Consider the following 26,483-nt stretch of genomic DNA (forward strand, 5'->3'; position numbering starts at 1 on the left):
AATCTAAATCTAAATGTTAAATCTAAATGTTAAATCTAAATGTTAAATCTAAATCTAAATCTAAATGTTGAATTTAAACCTAAATGTTAAATCTAAATCTAAATGTTGAATCTAAATGTTTCGGGTGAAACTAAATATTTAACTAATATGCAAATTCAAAATGCCGGTAACAGGAAGTGCCAAAATAAAAGCTCGAGGTGGTCAGTGTGTGCCTTTTTTTACAGTCTATGGTGTGTGCTTATAGCATGGTTTATAGTGTCAAATAACGAATAAAAACCATCTCATCCGAGGAAATGGACTCTTGGACATGGATTATCGTGATAATAACTACCTAAAATAATAAACACGTTTGGAGAAACTTTATTTGAAGAGTAGGCTAATGTCACTTTTATGAAAAGTGCGGGACTTATGGCCTGTAGCCATAATAGCCAGCCACTAGGGGGCTCACTTTGACTGAATGTCATGTCATTACTCTCATCACGAAACTCTACAGTTTCTCCAAACGTGTTCATTATTTTAGGTAGTTATTATCGTTATATTATAGTTATTATTATGAGATGGTTTTTATTCGTTATTTGACACTATAAACCATGCTATAAACACACACTGACCACCTCAAGCTTTTATTTTGGCACTTCCGCTTACCGGCCTTTTGAATTTGCATATTAGTTAAATATTTAGTTTCACCCGAAACATTTAGATTCAACATTTAGATTTAGATTTAACATTTAGATTTAACATTTAGATTTAACATTTAGATTTAGATTTAATATTTAGATTTAACATTTAGATTTAGATTTAACATTTAACATTTAGATTTAACATTTAGATTTAGATTTAATATTCAGATTTAACATTTAGATTTAGATTTAACATTTAGATTTAACATTTAGATTTAGATTTAACATTTAGATTTATATTTAGCATTTAGATTTAATATTTAACATTTAGGTGTAACATTTAATATTTAGATTTAACTATTTAAAATATCTCTAAGTTGATAAATATTGTTGTAAATGTGGTAAAAAGTGACCGTCAAAAAATCATACCAGTTTTTTAAACATTGTTTGAAGCTAAATGTGACAAAATGTTGCTGTTATTTTCAGCGTGAGCCTCTTTACAAACGGCGCCCCATACACACACACACACACACACACCATATTCCAGACATCGCAGCCTGTTATAGCAGTAATAAAATATAATAATAAAATAGTCAACCTAACATATAAAAATTACACTGCTCTGTTTAAATAGTCAGTAGTAAACTACAATTCGTACCATTCAGCGCTGCGTAGCCTAAGCACTGCTCCACAGTGACGTTTCCAAGCACATTTTTGCGCATGTGAAGAGAATGATTTTTTCCTTCAATATTGGATTTCAAGCACATTTTTGCACATGTGAAGAGAATGTTTTTTTTTTCCCTCGATATTGGAACGTGAGTGTAGTACAAAGGCTATAATAAAGAATAGTTTACCATCCAAATCCATCGCGAATGTTGAAACATTTTGATTATAATGAGAGAGATACGTGAGACCAACGCCGCTTTCACTTTCGCTTTAAATTATTTCGTTTTGGCTTGTTTATAGTTATTTTTTTTTATTCTTGTTCTGTTCGGAATATCATTAAATTTAAAGGATAAATCATTGATCAAATAAAAATTTTGTGACATGGCTTAACTATACCGTGACTTTACGCACGAATTGTTTATGCACGCGAGGTTATGCGCATGACTCAAACACTGGCAGACACAGCAGCAGTTGTAGGCAGGTATATTGATCATGAAATCAGAATTTTCGTGTTTTGAATTATTAATCCATTCATTTATTTATGTCGCTTGTTTAATTTAATTAATATGTAAAAAAAAAAAAAAAAAAAAAAAAAACCTCGCTTGGGGGCCCCCTGGTGGCGAGGGGGCCCCAAGCAGCCGCTTAGTTCGCTTATGCCTCGGGCCGGCCCTGCAAGACAACAATGCGGCGGAGAATTACACGCATGTCTGTATCACATAACCCCAGATGTACAGCCAGCACTTAAGTACTATCAACATGGAGGAAGTCATTAAAGAAAAACAAATGGAAAGCCGATTAGCAACTGACCTGGTTTTACAGGTGACCTTGCTGTTGGACTTGGCCACTGGCTTTCTGAGGGAAGCGAGGAGGTCCAGGTAGGCTTGCCACTTCCTGTAGAAGTCAGGATCTGCTGCAGCCAAGTTCAGGTGGGTCTTCAAATTGTGCATCATCTGGGTTTCACGGGTACGATTATCAAAGTTCCCATAAACTGTGTTTCTACTGGTGTTGATGATGGGCCTGATGTTGACATTTGTGGCTCTGAATGAAAATGAAAACAGCAATTAGTAACAAATCCTAAACTGACGGCATATATGAAGTATAAAATACATGATTCAGATTACATAACATGGACTGCCACTGCTCAGCAGGAGTTGTGTTTGAGCGCATCAGCGACGGGCACTCCAGTGAATGTGCTCTTCAGCGTCCTGGGCTTCGGCAGGATCTCCAAACGCCACATTTCTGAACCTCGGGTCCAGCGGTGTAGCCAGTGCCAAGGCTCTAAACCTCCACATCTGGGCCCTCATTTATCAATCTTGCGTAGAAACGGGCGTATATATTGGCGTAAGATTATGCTTACACTCCTCTCATCGCCTGATTTATGAAGCTGTGCGTACCTTTGAAATTCTGGTGTACGCAATACCTGCCCTTGATAAATGCCGCGGCTGAAATCAATCGTCATTAGAATAACACGCCCCTATATATTCAAGTCTCCGCTCCCCCCACGCCCTCATTTTACGCCATGGACACACGGAAGACGGCAAAGAAGAGAAACTTCTTTGAGAAAGAGAAAGCGAAACCAGGGAAGTGGAAAGAAACAAAATTGATTTCTAGATTTTTATTATTAATGACGCTTATTGTTATTTAGAAGAAGAATGTCGTTATTATTATTTGTATTATTATTATTATTATTATTATTTAAAAGAAGAAGAATGGCATTTTTATTATTTTGTCAGTCATTGAAAAGCCTTTCATTACTAAACCCAGTCCGTGCACACCTGCCGGGCCTAACCCTGGCCTAACCATCGTTTCAAAGAATAGTACAACGGCGAGCGCGTCGAGTATAAACGCCTCGTCCGTTTGGGGAGGTGCGCGCGCAGTCTGCGGAGACTCGCGCTGCGGAGCCAGGCGAAAGTATAAACAAGGCTTGAAACGTCAGGTAAAGCGCACAGGCTCGCAACTTAAGGAATACATATGCCTACAATTCAAATGCTTTGGTAAAGTCACACAAATTAAACATTGAAGTCCATGTTGCACAAAAATAAACACTGAAGTTTATAATTACTATGTTGTTGTTTTTTTACAGTGGGTCATAATATATTATATCTTTTAGTTTGTCAGTGCGTTTTGTGGTGTTAGGAATTGTTTTTTTGCGCATTCCCGCACTCAAAACGTGCGTACACCACCTCCTGAGCTGGCGTAGGATTTGAGCGTGCCGTACGCCAACGTCCATATTGATAAATCTCAAAGTCAACGTGGTTTTGGGTGTACGCCAGGTGTACACTGGAAATTTGGTGTACGCACTTTTGATAAATGAGGGCCCTGGAGTGCAGACCTTCTTGCAGATGTGAGCCTTTTACATGGGCAGCTGATTCCTGCATTGAATGTCCTTTTTTCTGTGCGAGCTTGTGCTACAACATCTGTACAGTGGTGTAAGCTTTGAAGCAGACACTCTCTGCTCCTCTGACATCTCTGCTGTTGCTAGTTTGAATGGTTGCAGTAGTGACAATGATTGTTGAATAATGTCATACTCAAGACTTGTCAGGGGAGCAGTATCACTGTTTAAACTGGAAAGTGCAGCAGCCATTGGCTCACGTTGCTCACACAGGCGCTGAAGCATGTACAGGTCCTTCTAAAAAAATTAGCATATTGTGATAAAGTTCATTATTTTCCTTAATGTAATGATAAAAAATAAACTTTCATATATTTTAGATTCATTGCACACCAACTGAAATATTTCAGGTCTTTTATTGTTTTAATACTGATGATTTTGGCATACAGCTCATGAAAACCCAAAATTCCTATGCGCAATTATCTCAGATAACTCAATCCAGATATACTAATCATATCCGGCAGGTGTGTTCAAAGAACCTAATTAGCCAGATCATGATTAGCACGATGATATCATCTTGGATGTGTCATTTGATCTCGGATGTTTTAAGCAACGTACGAAGACCGGACCCCTGCACCAGCTCCACCCATCATCACCTTCACCTGTTCAGCCTCACTATATCAAGCCTGCTCTCCCTTCAGAGCGAGGCGGAGGATTGCAGTGGATTTCTCCTTCAGTCCCTCTACTATGAAACGCAACCACATCTCTCCCCCACGGACCGTGGCCCTGATGATTTCTCCTCTTCTCTCCGGTCGAGCGATACAGTGGGCACAGTCGTTGTGGCAGTCCCACGCTCCAGTATCCACCTCGTCATCAGCCTTCACCAATCACATCAAGGAAGTCTTCGCACAAACTACTTCAAACCTCTCCGTTCACGATCAACTCTTTTGCCTTCACCAAGGTAGCAAGTCAGTCAGTCAGTATGCCTTAAACTATTGTACATTGGCAGCCTCTAGCGCTCTGCCGACCGCCTTTCGTCATGGCTTGAGTGCTGACATTTGCCAACTGATGGTCGTTTATGATGGATGCCATGGGGATCGAGAATTTCATCCAGAAAACCATCCAGGTGTCACAACGGCTTGCAGTTTCTGAGACGGCACACTCCACGACCCACCAGTTGAGAAATACTGCTCTACATTTCATATATTTATATATCAAGTCTTAATAAAATATACACTGTGCACAATGAGGCTATGAAGTGCCATATATAAAAATTAACAATATACTCCAGGGGTCTATTATAATTAAAAATGTCTTTCAAAACTGAAAGAGTGTGTAACATTGACAATATGTCAATTGACACTGAACAAAATTATAAACGCAACACTTTTGTTTTTGCCCCCATTTTTCATGAGCTGAACTCAAAGATCTAAGACTTTGTACACAAAAGGCCTATTCACAAATCTGTCTAAATCTGTGTTAGTGAGCAGTTCTCCTTTGCCGAGATGATTACACAGCATGATTATTGCACAGGTGTGCCTTAGGCTGGCCACAATAAAAGGCCACTCTGAAATGTGCAGTTTTATCACACAGATGCCATCAGACGATGTCGCAAGTTTTGAGGGAGCGTGCGATTGGCATGCTGACTGTTTTATATGATAATACCTACCCCACTTACCTGTTAATACGGTCTGGACGGACCCTCCCAACACTTCCCTGCTCCGCAAAATGACCGTTATGATAAGGTAGTAGATCCATACAGATCTCCCTATCATAAGGATCATTTTGGATCTGTTGCAGGCCCATACAGGCCTCCTGGTCAGAAAGTAAAGGGTAAGAAAAGCCAAAAGAGGAAAGTTAGAGAATCACGTCCCCATCAGGGTGGTACCACAAACATATGCTCAGTGTGAATATCTTCAGGAAGGTCCAGAGACCCAGGACGAGGATGACTTTCCTCGCCCACAACGCCCTGAGTACCATCATACCAGATCATCTTTCAACAACTACACACATACACCCTCCAATCAGAGACCTAGAACGGTTTCTTTCAATTTTCATAGAGGCAGACAGAATGACGTGAATCATCCTCTAGGCGATACTTACCTGCACCTCACAAACAGGGTTGGAAACCAACACCACCACCCTCCTCCTAGAAACAGAACGAGGGTAGAACCTACAAGAGAAAGCAAACGCAACTTTAGACACAACCCAGATTTCACACCGGCACCACCTCAACTTAAAACAACAATCAAATTGTTTTATCAATTGTCAGAACTCATTCGTCAGGTACACCATCTCGAGAAAGTTACCACGAAGGTTCAAGATAACCAGCCGATCACGTTCCAAAAGACTCACGGATCTCCTGATAGAGACGGTGAGACCAGCTTTTGCAAATGAGCGAGTTACACAATTGCTATAGGGGAACGCAAAAAACTGGTCCGCTACAACACAGTTGCTTCTCAAACAACATTACGAATCAATGATTGATGCAACTGCACAGAACATGCGTACCCAGACCAATCAAGCCCATTGGCCTGAAGCATTTGAGGTGGCGTCACACTGGGCGGACAGAAATTACAGAGGTAGAGTCAGTGCAGAGGCTATTGAACAAGCAGAGGCCTTAATTACAGCAGAGGTTTCAATTAGTGAGAGCTCGACGGCACAGAAAGCCCCCACAGAAACAATGGGGACCGTGCTCCCTCACACTTACGCTGCGGTCGCTGCCTCCACCAGCCGAGCCGCCACACAGGTCACTGCACCTCTGCCGGCCGAACCTCCTGCCAACACCACTCCTGTAAAACAAACAGTCAGTCAAAAACACGTAGAAATACAAACCTCTCCAACACTCTGTTTGCCAGAAAAAGCAGTCACTAGCGCTCCTCCACATAGAGGAGATTGGTCCTTTGAGGAGGAAGCACCGCCCCAGGACCTGCCAGAGACCCCCCGGCCCATACAGGCTGGAGCACCCCAACCCTGTGAACAGAGGAAGAGAACACAGAAGAGCCGCCACCTAAAACCAGGAGCGGACCCCTCTCTAACGGGCCCTCCACCCCAGAGCCGTCCTGAGACACCGGTGCCGGAAATCTCTGTCGTGGCTCTTTTAGCTCAGAGCCGCCCTGAGACACCGGTGCCGGAAATTAGTGGTGTCAACAATAATCGATTTGGCGATGCATCGCAATGCAGGGCATGCACGATTCAGCATCGATGCGGCAAAGTGCCATAATCAATTATGTCACTGTTTTAGGGGTGTAACGGTACGCGTATTCATATTAAACCGTTCGGTACAAGGCACGCATTTTCAAACCGAACGGTTATTTAAAATGTAAGCGTGTCGCGAGCGCGCTCATAATGTAGACGCTGGCGCGACCACAACATCAAATGGCAAACGCAATGTAAGCGGAACGAAACTGAGCTACTCGTGACGGACTGTTTATCAGTTTGGACCAACGCAGCGCGAGCCGATCTTATACTACACAGCGCAAAGAGATCCAGTAAAGAAAGCATTTGAACTCGCCACTAAAGGAATAACATCGCTGCGAGATCTAGTGAGAAACATTCACATTTCTCCGTTATTACGGATCAAACAGCGCTGACGTGGAAACCAGGAAGAAACATTGTGACATGAATGAATTATCCAGTGTCCACAGATCTGCAATATTCACCATGGATTTACTGTAGTAACACTAACTGCAACTTTGGAAGTTTGGCAGGAATAGTAGGCTAATGCTTTCAAGTAACGTTATGTCAGATTTATTTCGACATTATGAATGACATTGCTGCCCTCAAATGTTAATCTGAACTAAAATAAACATTTAAGCACAAAATATTACATTTCATTTTTTCCAAGGAGCTGTTTTGTTTTATATGCTCCTAAGAAGAGTCAATTATAGCTCCATCATTGCTCAAAGAAAAAAAGGTCATACTTTATGATGTTAGTTCTAAAAAAAAAAAAAAAAATCAAGGAAATTTCTCTGCCATTTCTTTCTTTTTGCTGTATCGAAAACGTACCGAACCGTGACCCAAGTGTATCTTATTGAACCGAACCATGAATTTTGTGAACCGTTACACCCTACACTGTTTATTTTCTGGCCTTGAGTTGGACAATAAAGTTGAAATTTAATTTCAAATGGTTCTCAAGCAGAAAGAAGAGAAACATTTCTCATTCAAAGCACTGAAAGCAGTGATTTATGCTTTATTTTTCAGGTTTGAAAATGCCATACCCCCCCCTCCCTCCCTCCCTCCCTCCCTCAGGTTGTAAAGGCCCCACCAGAACCTAATGGTGACAGATTGCAGATTGTTCCCCTTTCTCCCAATGTCTACTCCAGTGGCTTTCTCAGATCACTCCCAACATAGCAGTATTCTTTTTTCTGACGACTCACCGACTCCGGTAAAACCACCTTCACCGCTCTCTGAGTTCCTTCGGGAATTTGACCCGATACCAAACCTGGTCCAACAGCCAAAATCAAAGCACAAATTATTGAAAAAAAGATTAGAAACAGATTTTTCTACAAATATTTTTTTTTTTTTTTTTTTTAGTCCAGCTCCATCTGAAAATGAAATTGAAACAAACACAAGTGAATAATTTGCACAGCAGAAGTTGAATCATATCACAGGATGAACTGAAACACACACTGTTTCTGAGCATACAAGAGTCTGCTGAATGAAAGAGCTCATAGAAAAGCTTGATGAAATTAATATTCTTAATGATAATAATAACCTTAATCTTTTAATGTGGGGTCCAGAAGCTGCCCAGGGTCCGGGTCTGGGTCTAGAAGCCTCTTGGGTTCCGGGTCCGGGTCCGGGAGCTGTCGTGGGGACGACTGTGGACATCATAGATCAGGTGTTAATGGGGAAAGGAATCCAGCTTCAGTGTGAAAAGCTACTGACAGTCAAAGCTTTAGGGTTGTGGTTGTGTGAGAGTGTGTGTGCAGGGCTCGCAAAATTTCTAAATTGCTGGTAGCCCTTCAGGCAGGCACTCTTCAGATTTTGGTAGCCCGAAATAAATTTTACTAGCCTGAAATTAATTTTACTAGCCCAAATAAAAAGACAAATTTTTATTTATTTTTTTGTTAATTTTTAAAAAAAAAATGTTTAGTCCAGCTCCACCTTAATCTTATTAATGTGGGGTCCGGGTCCGGGTTAAAAATACAATTTTTAATGTAGAAAATTGGTTGGGATTCATGGCAAAACATAAATCAAAAACTTTTTCAAAACACAAATTCACTATTAACTAGTTTCATTAAAATGCAGATGGCAGGGTTTTATCATCACTGAGGTCCCGAATGTGGGTACATATGTTTGTTTTTTTCTTCATGGCGCATTTTTTGACGATGCGACTTATACTCCAGAGCGATTTATAGTCCGGAAAATACGTTAGGGTATTTATTCTTTCTGTGCGGCCCGTTACCAAATGACCCATGGCCCAGGGGTAAGGGACCCCTGCTGTAGAGTACAATTCTGCCCTACAAAGCCAAAGAGCAGTATCAGCAAAAATGCCAAACTGAGAAAAACAGCTTTTTGTGTTTTTCTTACACCAAATACAAGCATCCAATACAATTTAACAACAAAGGGTACAATTAGATCAAAGGGAGGTGAATATTAAACATTTAGTTTTTTGACAGTCAGGCAAAATTTTGTAGTTTTATAGGCTATACTGCGCTTTGCCTTTGCAAAAAAATGTAAATTTATATAAGAAATGTATTAGGTAGCCATATGAAATTTTAACAGATTGAAGAGCAGATCCTGCACTTTATTTGTGCAAAAAAAATGTTTTTTGAAAAATTGGAGATACTGCTCTTAGCCTTTGTAGGGCAGAATTAGGCCTATATGCACTTCTGATTCACATACATTGTATGTACTGAAGAGTAATGTCGTTCACATAGTATGTGTTAATACTGTAGACAATCTGGATTACAGTAAATGTTCCTGAATGTACACTTGCACATGCTGAGCTCGCAGTTCTTTCACCCTTGGGGAGTTGCGCTCAAAGGTACTCTGTGTACTTGTTTCATTCGCACCCTGTTACGATGGAGGACACGGTCAACTGTGGAAATGCTCACACTGTCGATTCCCTGGAAGTGTGTGTTGTCTTGCATCACTCGTTCCTGGATTTCTCTGAGTCGTATTACATTATCTTGAAGGACCATGCCTACTATAAGAGCCTTCCATTCTCAGACTTTCTCCTTCCCACCTTCAACAACCTGTTTGCTCTCTGAACCGGCTTATATTGGTTGTGTCCAATGTTCCTTTAAGCTGTGCGGACGCGCAGACTAACTGAAGGTCCTGCGCTGCACAAGTTCAGACCGCGCAGACGACGTGCATCCACTCGGTAATGGCAAAACGAAAAGATGAAACATCTCTGCAACAGCCTTAAAGAAAAGGTTTGTTTGACTTTCAAACAAGAATGGCTGAATGAAATGGTTCAAACGGATACAAGCGATGGCCCTGATAAATCGGTTAAATTGTCTGAAATATTTAGTTACGGAGCTAATGGGATTGTGTGCAAAATTTGCTCCGAAGCTAAAATCAAAGGAGAGTTTTCCACCGGGAAAACGTGGACAGAGTGGAAACTGGACTACCTAAAACGCCACTTAACTCAATGTCACATTGATGCTGTGAAAGCATTGTACAATAGAAAGCATGGAACTGCGATTAACCAGCTTCTCGGAGTCGAGATAATCTAGAGAAAAACGTTTCGACTTCGCCAATAAGAGCAAGGCAAACCCTGAACTAATCAAAATATTGATCGATAACGTGCTACTTGCCATTAAAATGAACACGTCGATGCTATCTGTTCAAGAAATGCATAATCATCTGGAGAAATACGTAAGCCTTCCCGACAGCTGGAGAAGTAAAAACTACACATTTGAATTTGTGGAGTCAATGAATGCAGTTGTACAAGCTGAGACTATGGAAGATGTAAGAAATGCCAATGTTCACACGCTGATAGTCGACGAAAGCACAGACATTACAGTACATATAATACTAGTTTCTTTACATTAAGTTTAGAGAACAAAATCAATTCACATACAAAACTGTGTTTGCCGGGATCATTCAGCTGGCACGATGCAGCGCCCAGGATATTGCCGATGCAGTAATGAAGCTCTACACTGATCATGGACTTGATCTGCAGAAAAGTACAAAAGTTTGTGACCATCTTGATGCACGATTTCCCGAAGGTGAGCTTAAAGAATGGTCTGCTTTTAGCCTAGAAACACTGGATTCAACACTCGATTTAGATCATGGCACAAACGATGTAACCAGACTGACAGAAGTTCCACGCTTTTCTAAAACACAGAGATGATGACGCCACCGAAAGCATCGCTGAAATGCTAACCTGGACACTAAAAGCTCAGGAGTTTGTGGAGCTTGCCCAGTTAACTGGGTAAAGGGGCTGATTACTCTAGGCTCCTCCCACTCGTCCTCCTCCACCAATCAGAATGCTGGAAGGCTCATTGGTCACAGCTGTAATGGAGGACAGAAGCTTTAAAAGCTCTTGTGGTGAATCAGTGTGTGTCTGACACTCAGACCGCTCTCTATCTCTGTCATGTTCCTCTCTGCGGTATGGTAATATAATGTTTCCTCCTGTCAGCTCCAGGCTCTTTTGGGCTGTGTGTGTGTTTTATTTAAACCAGTTTGAGTCTCTATGTTGGGCTCATTATGGGGGAAACCTTTGACAAAAAACATTTCCAGTCTCTTACCCATTTGCTCATGAGTTTTTGTCCAGCTAACAATCTACTTGAAGAAAAGTTTGTCCTCAGATTATATAAAACAAACTGAAGAGAAATGGATGTTTTTCAGCATTTCTAATGTTTCTAAAGATAGTAGTTAATCAGTGAATCCTGAAAGCTGAAGCTGTATGGCAGTCTCCACACTTCATTAAGCAGCACAGCCTTTCTCAGCTGATCATAAGAGAGGTTTCTTCAGCATCTCGCCAGTGTTTCTGAACCATCGGGGCTTATTTGAAATCAATTCAAGGAAATTACACAATATATAATAATGCATGAATAAAACAAAGTTTAATATTTAATCTGTAACCCAAAATAAGACATTAGTGTGTGTGCTAAACACAGATGAAGACAGAAATGAGGCTGAATATAAATCTTCATTCTTCATGCTGGTCTGGAACGACAGTAAATGGCCTAAATTACAGGCAAATAAAGAAGTGTCCCTTTTTCCAGATTCTGTATTTAAAAGAATGATATAAAATCCAAATACGCTTTACAGATCCTTATTGGAAAGGGTTTGTTGTTGATGAAATGTTTGCACATGCACCTGAGGAACAGTCCTTAAGAGACTAACAGATTACAGACAGAAGAAGCTGAAGGTCACTGGTCTAACACCTCAGGCCATTACAGAGACGTTCAGCTCGCTGTGAAGAACAGCAGGAGAAAGATCCCTGATCCCCGTGTGAATCAGCTTTATTCTTCTAGTGCTTTATACAGTACAGATCGCTTCACTGCCATAGACCTGCTGGATCAACTCCATTTGAGCTCTTTATTGAGCAAAGCAGATGTGCTGGAAATCATCATGTGCAGTTTCTAGACTGACTAAAGAATAAACCAAACACTTTAAAACTAGATAAATCTGGTTAATAATCAGGAAATCTATATTACACACTTGAGTGTTTTATATGAAGGAAGAGATTTCACTAATCGCTGAACCACAGAATCAACAGGAGAAAGAGTGAAAGATAATCTGTGCATCTCCTGCACCGGCGTAAAGTGAAACCGGAAGTGTCTATCTCTACACTCGCTGACCGGAAATCCAACATGACGGCAACTAGACCATTACGTTTATTGCGAACAAACAAAATAAACATGTGTTGAGGTTTCTGAGACGGCACACTCCACGACCCACCAGTGGAGAAATACTGCTCTACATTTGATATGTATATATCATGTCTTCTACATTTAAAATATACACAATCTGAGGCTAAACATGTCATGCCAACACAAGCAAACCCGAGTGACTGGACAATGCAGTCGAGAGCCTCAACACTAGTGTTACCGGTTCAAGATTCACTGCACTGATGTAATTACAGTAGTAAACTCACAGAAACAGCAGCGGCTGAGAGAGTTCCTCACTAGATGTGTTAACGTTACCTGGGACAATGAGCCGGCCCGGTTTGGCCTTGGCCAATGAAGGCGACCTCCTGGCCTGTCCTCTGGCCGATGGTGAACACGGCGCTAATGGGGTGCTCGGGGTGCTGGTCCATTTTCTTTTTCATTCTCCATTTTCGCGTTTCTTCGGCTTTTGGGCGCGTGCAGTGGCCCTGTGTAGCCTTCATTAATGGCCTGTCCTCTGGCCAATGGTGAACACGTGGGAGATTGGGTGCTGGTGCTCCATTCTGATTCTGCTTTTATTCGTCCGCGTTTCTTCTGCTTTTATGCGATTACTGATGATTAGCAAACAAACAAACATTGTAGGCCTTAGTAGCGCCACCTACTGTGCTGGAGTTGAATTTTTTATTAACCCTCGAATAACAATAACATACATTTGGTAGATGTAAAAGCAAAGGATTGGCAATACATACAAATACACACACAAAATAAAATACATAATTTCTACATAATTGACACATCTTACCACAAATTAAGAATAGTTACAAATTACTAAATAAAAGAAACCTTAAAAGTTATTTATAATGACACAGACACTGCAATTCACTAACATGCTCTAACATTGACTAGCAAATCTTCTAAATACATGGATTTCTTTTGGAATATTTAAGGAATCTTAGGATTTTTTATTCTTCAAATAAAAAAAAAGCTTTAAGAAATGGAGTATAGTTAAATTTATAAAGTGGGGATTAGATGGCATACCGTTTGCATAATTGTTGCATATGAATTTGCCATATAAAAAAATTAACAATATACTCCAGGGGTCCATTATAATAAAACAAAGTCTTTCAAAACTGAAAGAGTGTGTAACATTGACAGCTGTTATGAAATATATCACTATATCAAGCCTGCTCTCCCTTCAGTTCACTGTCGTCACGCTACACAGACTCTCACGCTACCTGAACTCTCACCAGAGTTACCCAGCAATCCTGTTCCTGATCGTCGTCACTGTCTTCGGATCTTCTTTGTGTATCCGTTCCTCAGCTGACTGTAACGCAACTGAAAATGAGGTGAAGTTATACGTCTCATTCAGCAAACCATCCTTCACCTGTTGTGTTGTGTTCTGCTCACGCTCTGTAAATAAACCCTATTTACTTCCACATCAGACCAGCGAGGTGGAGGATTGCAGTGGATTTCTCCTTCAGTCCCTCTACTATGAAACGCAACCACATCTCTCCCCCACGGACCGTGGCCTTGATGATTCCTCCTCTTCTCTCCGGTCGAGCGATACAGTGGACACAGTCGTTGTGGCAGTCCCACGCTCCAGTAACCACCTCGTCATCAGCCTTCACCAATCACATCAAGGAAGTCTTCGCACAAACTACTTCAACCCTCTCCGTTCACGATCAGCTCTTTTGCCTTCACCAAGTTAGCAAGTCAGTCAGTCAGTATGCCTTAAACTATTGTACATTGGCAGCCTCTAGCGCTCTGCCGACCGCCTTTCGTCATGGCTTGAATGCTGACATTCGCCAACTGATGGTCGTTTATGATGGATGCCGTGGGGATCGAGAATTTCATCCAGAAAACCATCCTGGTGTCACAACGGCTTGCAGTTTCTGAGACGGCACACTCCACGACCCACCAGTTGAGAAATACCGCTCTACATTTCATATATTTATATATCAAGTCTTCTACATTTAAAATATACACTGTGCACAGTGAGGCTATGAATTGCCATATAAAAAAAATTAACAATATACTCCAGGGGTCCATTATAATTAATGTCTTTCAAAATGGAAAGAGTGTGTAACATTGACAATGTGTCAATTGACACTGAAACGCAACACTTTTGTTTTTGCCCCCATTTTTCATGAGCTGAACTCAAAGATTGAAGACTTTATTATGTACACAAAAAGCCTATTCACAAATCTGTCTAAATCTGTGTTAATGAGCACTTCTCCTTTGCCGAGATGATTACACAGCATGATTATTGCACAGGTGTGCCTTAGGCTGGCCACAATAAAAGGCCACTCTGAAATGTGCAGTTTTATCACACAGATGCCATCAGACGATGTCGCAAGTTTTGAGGGAGTGTGCGATTGGCATGCTGACTGTTTTATATGATAAAACCTACCCCACTTACCTGTAAATCCGGTCTGGACAGCCCTCTGTTGGGCACCCCGACCGTTGACAGCCCTCTCTGGTCGACCCCTGGAAGAAAATTAAAAACAAACAAAATGGCGGTCATTTTATTTACTATACTCATTATTGTACAACACAACCATATAGACAATAAAACATATACAGTATATGTGTGTGTGCATATGTGATACACCTTTAAGTGACAGTACAATTTAAAGTTTAAAGGATATGTTATTTATCTAATAACATGCAGCGTTCACTAGAATTGTGATTGTTTGCGATTGTTATTGTGTTGTACAATATAAATTAGGGGGGAACCAAAGAAAGCGGAACCAAAGTGCGGGAATTGTTGCACCGCGCCGCCTAAGTGACGGACGTCTTCCTCTTCTCTCATATAGAGAGCCTAAGTCCCTCCCCTTCCGGTCGAACACCATGGGACCTTAGTTCGGAAAAATATTGCATGGTAGTCAATGGCGAGAGACAACAAATATTTTGATCTCGTTTGAATTGTGCCCTGATTTACACATATGATGTTTGTCAATTTAAAAGATACATTTTAAAGTCAAGAAAGTCGCAGCTTGATGTAAAACTGCTGAGATATAAGACTGTGAAAATACGTAATTACAAAGACTACAAACCCAGAAGGCGCACATGCGACGTCATACCTTTTCTCTCAATGAATGAAGCTAACTTTACTGAAGCTAACGTCTGTCATTTTTTCTATAGTCTTACATTATAACCGTAACGTTACGCTGTCATGCCTGAGTGTTTTGAACCAGAATACACACATACGAGCAATGGATCTTGTGACGTACATAGTGCGAGACGAGAGATGTAGTTCATTGAGTGTGTAAGCTCCAATCACCGGCCCAATGACGGTGTCCGATGTCTTGGTCGAAGGCAATGCAGCGTGTATGTCTTTTCGGGCGCTTCTGAAAATTTACTTTAATTTATTAAACAGTTGATTTCCAATTTTAATTCTGACTCCATGAATAATTTAATCTGACTCCAAATTTAAGTGACTCTTCGTATTTATTGATTTTCTCTCTTAACAGCTGATCAAAATATGAATTGTGATTTAATTTAGATCTTTTATTATTCTTGACCTTCCATACTTTCAGTTATTAATTAATTATGGACCCAATGCCGCATAGAGATCACGTCGGCCGGATCGTGTTTCTCACGGACACAAACTTGCTAATTCTGATTTTAGTCAGTGGATGTAGGGTTAGCTAATACCTCTTAAGTCAGTTGCCTACTGCTCACTTGTACAAAAAAGTGTAGTTTATTTTAGCCATTTCCATACAACTTGCTAAATCAGTGATAGACAGAAATCAAAAGGTCTTCAGATTACGTGCCTACTGCTCCGTATACATGCGCCTTTAGTTTGACCTACCTTAACTAAGATTTGCGGTAGCACCAGCCTCCTTAATACATTAAAATAATGATTTCAGAATACTTCAGAATAAATCAAGATGTAACATTTATTTTGCCAGGCAGGATTAAGCATCAATTAAAAAGGATTAAACAGAATACACAATACATAACTGATCAGCATAAAATACAAACATAATTCAAAATGCAATATCAAAAATAGTTTAAAAGAGTCAGCATACCTGGCAATAGAGACACACAGCAACAGTGTGGGAAGTTCTGTTTACAGATGCTTCCTTGAGTGGTTTGCCAATCCCCTTTAAATACCCAAGTGGAACAAAAGAACAATAAACATCTAGCACCCAAATATTTATTCAGCTTTTGCTGGACCCTTTCTCGTGCCCAAGTGGTCACGCCTGAGTTTGGGGGATAAATGCAAATGTTATCAACGATCTTTATTGGGGCATCTCCCACAACAGAAGAACAGGCATTGTTTTCTTTTTCTGACTGTTCTGCTGCTGCGGGAATGAAACTTCTTTACCATTCGCACCAAAAGTATTTACTTTGACCTCTCATAAAACAACTGGAGACAGTAGGTGTGTGTCTTTTGCATGACTGAATGAGACCTGGAGGGGAGAAGATAGTGTGAACTCAGCATGGGGGGAAGAGACGAGATTGGAGAAGTTTTGTTGTGCTCTCTGTCCCATAGATCTCTTCTTCAGATTAGTGAGTTTTATTGTTTTATAGCAGGTTAGAATTCTTGAATTCAGTCTTAGTAAAAGTCCATCCTTACAGTTTTCGCCCCTGGCCCCTTGGGGCAGATTTAGATCAGTCCCTGAGGGGCCAAAATTTGATGAAGTCCGCTTATGGTTGCAATTTCCGTAGGGCTGGTACCTGTAATGGACTGAGCGCAATGGCCACGTTCGTTGAAGCGCGCATTGTGCGGAGAAGGCATCTGAAGTAGCAGCACTGGCAGAGTGTGAATAAGAAGATGAGCACACTGGCGAGGACACATCCACGGAACGTCCAGTCCAACCAGGTATAAGCATACCTTGCTGAGCGGGTAGAGGAGCTGGACAGGATTTCTGCAGTCTTTCTCGCCAGATTCGCTTCCACTTGCGCTTGGTTGAGATGGTACTCAGTCTGTAAGATGATTTCTTGCACCAAGTCCATTGTTTTGACCAAAGCTTGAGTGCTCTGTTCATAGAAAGTGTCCTCCCACCAGGGAGAAACATCCACGTCCATCGGTACCCTCCCCAGGATGTTTATCTGACCCATTGAAAAGTCCTCTTTCACTTCCAGACAGAACGTGTGGTTCGCAGGGCAGGTCAGACCTCCATAGGAGAAGGAATTCATCTCACTGACAACGCACCACTGTGTGTGAGACACTTGAACAGCATCAGAATGACCATGCAATGACTGAACGTTAATGAGCTTAGAATCATTGGAAGAAAAGGGTTGTAGAGTGTTGCAGGTACAGATAATGTAACTAGATGTCTCATGACAACAGGTGCGAGTGGTAAACAAGGTTTCAGTGCCCTTCAAAGTCATATATCCCGTCAGATGATCCCATTTAATGATTTGATCCCTCACTACCACGCCAATAGAGCGTATGGTAGTGGAATTTAGATAAATTTGGTCTGGGTGAATTAGAGGGAAAGTGGCAAAGAACCCAATACAGCCAGTACATTCATTTCCAGTATACATCATTAAGGTTGATAGTAATTCAGAATACTTAATATTTTTCATTCTCTCTGATGCAAGCCATCTATGTAGATCTAAAATTTCAATAAGATCATTTAAAACATGTCTAGGTGTTTTATGGAGACGAAGATCTAAAATCTCTTGTCTTGCTGCCGTAAACAAATCTTGTGCATACAATCTACAGGCTAAGTCATGCTCGATGGTACGGGTCTGATTGAAAATTGATTGACTGGTCGTCAGAAGCGCCTGCGCCTCAGATCTGACCGCTTTGATAATGTTTTTGTTACTATTGGTGATGTGTTGAAAACCAGTAGCTACCTGATTTGCCAACCAAGTTGAATATTGAGATTGACCTGTTATTTTGTAAGTGTTGGATATAGAATTAACTGAGCCAAAAAGGCCTGCTATATTTCCAAACAGGTCTCGTTTGGTACGAGCAGATGGAATTTGAACTGCAAGTCTGTTTTTGTAATCAGAAATTAAATCATCGATGCGTGACTGTAGCCATGTATACGTCTTATCATTAAAGTTGCAGTGTTTTACATAAGCAGATAACACATTGGAGATGTTATACGTGACATGTGTTATCACAAGATTGACATCATGTAGTAAAGTCTTATTTACATTTCCTTTGATTATGCCACCTGGAGGGGTGGTATACAATTTCGGACACTGTGTGGGCTTTTTGTAACCGCATGTGGTTAAGTTAAAGCAATGGTGTAAAGTCCATGAACAATTGTGAGGGCTAGTATAATTATCCATATTTGCCTCACATTTTCCCACACAGTATGTTCCTTCTTTTCGGCCAGTCAAAACAAATGTTTTCAAATTATTGTTCGATACCTTATTTGTTAGATTGAAAAGAAGTTCAGTAAACTTTAAATGTGTATTGTTATGTGTTGTAGTGTGTGTGCACCTATATGTGGTTGGTTGGAGGTCCTTAGTGGAATAACATTTTTTTGGATCTCCTCCATGGTTGTTATTTTCATATAGTGTGTGCATGTTACCAATATTTGAATCTGGAAATTCTTCGAGTTGGTACCAGGCGGTAATGTTGTGGTGAAATTTTGGTGCGCGTGTGTAGCTTGTGAGGTTTTTGTCTGGAAGATGGGTAGAACCTGTCTTACAGCATATTTTTGTTACACAATTTGGTTCCGGTGCTAATCCGGGAGGCCATGTGACTATTTCTTTGTATGTGACTGGAATGTATGATGTGGATGGCCCCTTAATATATTTCCATACCCATCTACCGCATCCTAAGGTGTGTGCAAGTGTGACTCGTTGTCCCAATTCGATGCAGGTGGGTCCGGACAACGTCCTGGCATCTGGCCTCCATGGAATTGCGATGACTGTCCTATGAAGGAAAAAGATCATAATTAATTCAATGAACCTTTGAACCGTTTACACTGGGACATGTGGTACCATCTTAATTTTCCTCTGATGGTCACGGCCACACAACTGTTGCAAACAGCTTTAATTTCATAGGGCCCGTGCCATCTAGGGGAAAATGCGTTTTGCTTTACAAAAACGCGTACCATCACAATGTCTCCTTCTGAAAATGTTGTTTCAGAGGTTGGGTTAAATTGTGCATCATTTGTCAGGTCTGACTGCTGTTGTTTCAGTCCAGCCTGGGCGTGCAGCACTTTCAACCTTTCTTGCAATTGCACCAACACCGTCTGCTGAGTTGCGAGCATGAGGGGCCCCAGGTCTGCTGGGGAAATTTCTGGATCAATGGGTAACTTCATCACCCTTCCAGTCATAAGCTCATATGGGCTGATGCCTGTAGCTTTTGATGGGGTTGCTCGCAGCACAGTCAGAACGGTGGGTAAAGCATCAATCCACCTGTTTTGGTGTTGAGCTATTTGCTTAGCAATATTTTCTTTGATGGTGCGGTTCGCAAGTTCAACCATACCAGAGCTTTGCGGCCTGTATGGGATGTGAAATTTTTGCTTGATGTTCAGCATTTTGCACATATTTTTCATGACTTGTCCAGTAAAGTGAGTCCCCTGATCTGATTCAATTTGAATGGGTGCTCCCCAAAGAGGGATGATTTGGTTCGCCATCACACGTGCCACGGTGTTTGCTGTATTATTGCGCGTGGGAATTGTTTCAACCCATTTCGAGAATTTATCAATTATCACGAGGCAATAGCGATACCCTCCCTTGGCACTGGGAAGCGGACCAATGAAATCCAATTGTAAGGACTCCCAGGGCCCTTTTGGTGGTTCTGGTCTGCGTAGGTTAGTTCGGCCTAGCTTTCCCTGGTTAATTGTCGCACACACCAGACAGGCATAGCACCATCTTTCAATGTCAGCTGTCATTCCTTGCCACCAAAACTGTTTTTGTATCAACTGTGCTGTTTTTGTTGCCGATACATGCGCATAATCATGATATAATTTGATTATTGGCTTTTGGAGGGCTTCTGGAACGACAAATTTTCCATCTCGGATTACTATGCCTTCAATTATGTTCACCATCTGATCATGTTTCAAATGTGGCACAAGTTCTCCATCAGAGACCCACAGATCTCGTTGATACTGTTTTAGGTCGATGGGTGTGACTTGTGCAGCACTTGCTACAGAAACAGAGGTTGTCTCGTTTTGCCAACGGTCGCCTTTCATTGCTGCCAGTTTTGCCAATTGGTCAACAATGTTATTGTTTCTTTCATGCACATCTGGATTTTTGTTAATGTGTGCGCGCACTTTTACCACGGAAATGGAGTTTTCTCGCGCTTGTACAGCTTGCCATATCGCAGTTATGGTGTTGAAATGTTTTATGGGCGTTCCGGCGGAGGTGAGGAATTTTCTCAATTGCCATTGTGCCATAAAATCAGTTACGACGCCGAAAGAATACCGACTGTCAGTGTGCACGCAGAGCGGTTCAGGGTGTGCCTTGATTGCTTCTTGCAATGCAATGAGTTCAGCTTCTTGTGCGGATATGTTAGCTGGTAGTTTAAACAACAATTGCCGTTTAGCATCTGTCTCGGGAAGATGAGGTGTCCACACTGCACAGCCAGTATAGAAATGCCCATTTTGACAGAATCGAGAACCATCAATGTACACATGCACTTGGCCTGGAAGTGGCTCGTCATGGACAAGGCTTTGTGCTTCTTGTTTGGGCTGGCATGTGTGTGGGTGTCCCTCAACATCCCCGAGCAGATGTGGCAAAATTCGTGTGTTTTTTGTTGTGATTTCACGCGCTTGAATGTCTGCTAGCCATCTCGCTAATCTTTGGGAGGAAACTCCCTTTATCCGGCCCTGTAACAGCATTCGTACAGGCGTGTGCATTGTGTGTATAACTACAGATTGGAAACCTACAATGGGTTCTGTTGTTTTTAACATCCAATGCACCGCAGGCACATGCTGTGTACATGGGTCGAATCCTTGTTCGACCAGAGATTTTTTCCGGCTGTAGTAAGCGATTGGACGCAGTTTTCCTCCATATTCCTGAGCTAAGACTCCACTTAGTGTGATTTCATGCGCGTCTACTTGAATGTGGAAAACTTTTGATGGGTTGGGCAAACCCAGGGCGGGCGCGGCGCACAAACGCTGTTTCAAATCTGTAAAAGCCTGTTCGTGTTCATCGGCAATCCGTGTATCATTCGTTCAGTCGTTTTTTTATTTAATATTGAAAGTAGAAAAATGAGAAAACAGTTCCTTTTTCGATTTTTCATTTTTTCCAAAACAACGAAAAACAAGAATTCAGCTTGAGTTTTCGTTTTTCGTTCTGATGTAGAAAAATGTATAAACAGCTGGAATATTCGAATTTTACACGCGGGCGGGAATGAAACGCCCCTTTCCTTTGATTTGTCAGCCGAAGATCAAACTGTCCCGTCATCAGTTCTTCCTCAGTTCTGCACTGCAGAATAAGAGTCCTCGCGTTGTGATTCTTAACGCGTTTATTGCAACTACATTTCATCTTTTTTTTTCATCAAATAACCAGACTAACATGGCTCGACACAACCCGTACTGGGCAAAACACTAGACAGGGGTTTCTTCTGTGTAGATATAAATTCACCTACGCTTTAGGCATGTGCCGGTATCACATTTTCATGCTGCGATTAATTGAGTGATCTTTTATCACGGTATACGGTATTATCACGATATTTTAATTGGAAAAATATTAGGAAGGCTACAGTAGATAGCCCACGTTATTTTTTTCTCAGGAAAAAAAAAATCTCACATATAGAGCCCTATCAGCTGGTATTATTAAAGGTTACAAATAACTAATTAAATCAAATATAATGTGGTTTTCAATATAATAACAATTATGTAATGACACAAGTAAAAATATAATAAATATGTAAAAAAGTGCAGTGCACATATTCAGCAAAATACTCCTCTTTATCTATTTGTTTTAGTCATCTAACATGCTGCTGGTCATTAAATGGTTTAAATGTAACGTTCTGTGACACAATTGTTCTCCTGTTTCATATCAAAAGTAACCTGCTCTGTCTTGTTTGACGGTCTTCGTGTCCTCTTTGCTCCGCGATTTTTCTCTGCGTGAGAAAACGGATGTGTGGCGTGAGCGTGTGAAGAGTCTCGCGCTGAATGCGTCGAGTTGGCAGCTCTGCTTTTAGAAGCGGGATGGATCCGGATAGATCGGTGGCGGCCATAGACTGTAGGCGGCGGCGTTCCTCCTTCCACCATTAGACTAGAAGTGCGCAACGGCCGCATGCTTATACACGTGGCGATTGTTTACATCAGAGTGCGCACGTGTTTCGCGCAGCATATACGTTTGTTTAAGCGGTTGATGGAAAATAAGCTATAATGTGCGTTCTAAAAATCTAAATTCGGATCTATTATTTTTCACGGTATTTTGAAGTGCCCGCGATAACAATATCGTGCATATTCATTACCGCGATTTATCGCATTACCGAATACCGGCACAAGTCTACTTTGCATCAGCTGGGTACAGGTAGCCTAAATGATGGCTGTTAGCCTACATGGTCGCCCTCGCCCAGTAATTTTTTACAAATAATAAATGAAGATATAAATCAATATAATTAGTTGTAAATTTAATATTTTTAACACTAATACAAAAAGAAAAGAATAATGCATTGACAATATAATATGTCTATATTAACGTAAACGCATGACATTCAGACTGACTATCTAACAACCGGAGAACAGAGAACAACAGAGATATTAAAATACATACTCTTCTGAGTTTTATGATGTAGGCCTTGTGTTTTATTAAAATTTATTCATTTATATCTCAAAGATGTGCGCTTGTGCGCAGTGCACGGGTCATGTTGAGAGGGAAACAAACGCATTTTATTATTAGCCTATTCAGAAATAGTGTAAAAGATCGGTAAATAAAATGCAACATTAACATTATAAACACTATTATGCGTATGTCTATGCGTATTTTACTTCCCCTTACTGTTGCCTGACGTTCAGTCGTTTTTTTAATTTAATATTAAAAGTAGAAAAATGAGAAAACAGTTCCTTTTTCGATTTTCATGTTTTCCAAAACAACGAAACCAAGAATTCAGCTTGATTTTTCGTTTTTCGTTCTGAGGTAGAAAAATGTATAAACAGCTGGAATATTCGTATTTTACACGTGGGCAGGAATGAAACGCCCCTTTCCTCTGATTTGTCAGCCGAAGATCAAACTGTCCCGTCATCAGTTCTTCCTCAGTTCTGCACTGCAGAATAAGAGTCCTCCGTTGTGATTCTTAACGCGTTTATTGCAACTACATTTCATCTTTTTTTTTTCATCAAATAACCAGACTAACATGGCTCGACACAACCCGTACTGGGGAAAACACTAGACAGGGCTTTCTTCTGTGTAGATATAAATTCACCTACGCTTTGCATCAGCTGGGTATGCAGGGTAGCCTAAATGATGGCTGTTAGCCTACATGGTCGCCCTCGCCCAATAATTTTTTTTTAAATAATAAATGAAGATATAAATCAATATAATTAGTTGTAAATTTAATATTTTTAACACTAATACAAAAAGAAAAGAATAATGCATGTACAATATGTCTATATTAACGTAAACGCATGACATTCAGACCAAGGTTATAATCGTTAACGAAAACGAACGAAAAAACGAAAACTAGGTGGGAAAAAACATTGTCGTTAACTGAAATAAAAATAAAAACGAGGCATTACAAAAAAACGATAACTAACTAAAACTGTAATGTGTGTTTGGCAAAACTAACTAAAATAAAATAAAATTATAGAGTAAATGTCCTTAGTTTTCGTCTTTGTTAAGGTCTTTCATTTTTTAACGCTATTTAAAACATGCAGCGTATTCGTTCAGCTGCATTTCCTGCTCTCCCTCCGTCTCTCTGTCACTCATCATGCGTCTCTCACATGCGCGCGCGCGTGCGCACACACACACACACAGCCCCTCCCCTCCGTGCACACCGCGTCTCCATGAGAACGAGTGTTCGTTCGACGTTGAAAGCAAGTTCGCGAAAGGTTGGTATCTCTATCTCGTGAACACCTTTACACAATCACACATTAAAAAGTGGTATAAAAATATTTTAAATTCTGAATATAATTTTGTCAGTGTGTTAATGTCGACCCGAGAAGCGATTGCGCCTTCTTTAGAAAGTTAACTAGTCGCAAGTTTGAGGTAAAATGCACTTTTTGGTTGTGGTTGTCGATGTCAAAACACTATATAGGGTAACGTAGAGTGGGGGAAAACGCCCCCCTTAAGGAAAATGTGACATTACAGTAGTGAAACAAAACATAAATTTGACTAGAATTGCCATCCCGGTTTTGAGTGACTATAGCAGGAGTTATTCACCAAATATTAAAATTGCTCAGCCTTCATAATTAATTAGTATTTTGACTGAAAATATTTTAGTACACAGCGGTGGGGTAAAACGCCCCCCAAGGTGGGGTAAAATGCCCCCTTTCTTACCAACCAGTTTGCTTCATAGATCAACAGCAAAATTAACAGACAATAGTTTTTAATCTCTAAACGTAAAAGGCAAGTAATGTATCAACATGTATATATATTAATATTTATTTCAGGAATGTCCAAAATAGCCAAATTTCACTACCTTCCATCAGTGAGCTAACTGTGCTAGCAAGCTAATGCTCACTTGAGGTAATTTTTTCATGTTTTGTTCAAATATTTTGATTTTACCACCTAGTTATACTGCATTAAGTGTAAAACAAAATATTTGATAAACAGAAATATGTTATTATAGTAATTATGATAGAGAGAAACTATTGCCCCTGGGGGGCGTTTTACCCCTCAGCGTAGGGGGCGTTTTACCCCACAAGCTATGACTTTTTTAAAAAAATGTTTAATTTTTAAAATATAATTATATTCCTTATAAATAACATGATCTCAAAAAACTACAGACTTCACTATTCATCTATCATCATACATCACTACGATATCCTGAAGAACAATATTCTTTTAAACACTTGTTTACTAATATCTGAAAATTATAGCATTTACCATGTAATCCTCTTCTCTTCAAATATGTCGCTGGTGTCAGCTTCTCCATAGAGATTTGTATATCCCCGTTATCAACGTAGTGCATAGCAACAGTAAAAATGTATCTTAACTACCTCTAGTTGTTATTTTGGGAAAAACAGGTGGGGGCTTTTACCCCAGGGGGGGCGTTTTCCCCCACTCTTCCCTAAGCTGTGATTCAAATATTAAATGTCATTTTTTTACTTTTACACTGAATGTTTGCTGCTTCAATCCAGATGAGTAGGCTATGGTTACTATATAGTATATTATATATAGTACTATATTACTATAGCAGGCTATAGTATGGCTGTGGTATTAGTATAGGGTGTGAATTCTGATGTGTAGATTTTTGGTACGGCGTGTGGATTTTGTAAGAGGTAAAGGAATTTCAATGGGTTGTGAATTTTTTTCTAAAATTGTATGATGTTTTTGTTGAGTTTTTATTACACAATACTTTTTCTGACCTTTTTGAATTTTGCCCCTGAGTGGGCCCTGACAAATAACCCAAATTACAAAAAAAGACTAAAACTAACACTAAAACTAATAAAAACTAAACTAAAACTAAGCATTTTCAAAAAATAAAAACTAAACTAAACTAGCAAACCCACTTTAAAAACTAATTAAAACTAAACTGAATTTGAAAACAAAAATTCAAAACGAAATAAAAATAAAAACTAATAAAAAATGCAAAACTATAATAACCCTGATTCAGACTGACTATCTAACAACCGGAGAACAGAGAACAACAGAGATATTAAAATACATAGGCCTACTCTTCTGAGTTTTATGATGTAGGCCTTGTGTTTTATTAAAATTTATTAATTTATATCTCAAAGATGTGCGCTTGTATCGCAGCGCACCGGGTCATGTTGAGAGGGAAACAAACGCATTTTATTATTAGCCTATTCAGAAATAGTGTAAAAGATCGGTAAATAAAATGCAACATTAACATTATAAACACTATTAATAACATATAGGCTATGTCTATGCGTATTTTACTTCCCCTTACTGTAGCCTATGTCAAATCCTTAAATGAATGGTATCCTATTCAGAAAACAACAAGAATGAAAAATAAGTAGCCACATGCAATAAAAATATAGCCTAATAGCTTATAAAAATAGCCTATTTTGTCCTTTA

General features: G+C 40.2%; 1 protein-coding gene across 1 annotated transcript; it reads right to left on the reverse strand.

The window, feature by feature from the left end:
• Positions 1–17,057: 17,057 nt before the first annotated feature.
• On the reverse strand, positions 17,058–19,861 carry LOC307151291 (uncharacterized protein; the record flags this gene model as incomplete). Its single annotated transcript, XM_079859243.1, has 3 exons — positions 17,058–18,541; positions 19,176–19,251; positions 19,433–19,861. 3 exons carry the CDS (start codon positions 19,859–19,861, stop codon positions 17,058–17,060), a joined length of 1,989 nt encoding a protein of 662 aa, XP_079715369.1.
• Between the last annotated feature and the right edge of the window lie 6,622 nt (positions 19,862–26,483).

The sequence above is a fragment of the Squalius cephalus genome (genome assembly GCF_949319135.1).
Source record: "Squalius cephalus genome assembly, chromosome: 23".
In the NCBI taxonomy this organism is placed as follows: domain Eukaryota; kingdom Metazoa; phylum Chordata; class Actinopteri; order Cypriniformes; family Leuciscidae; genus Squalius; species Squalius cephalus.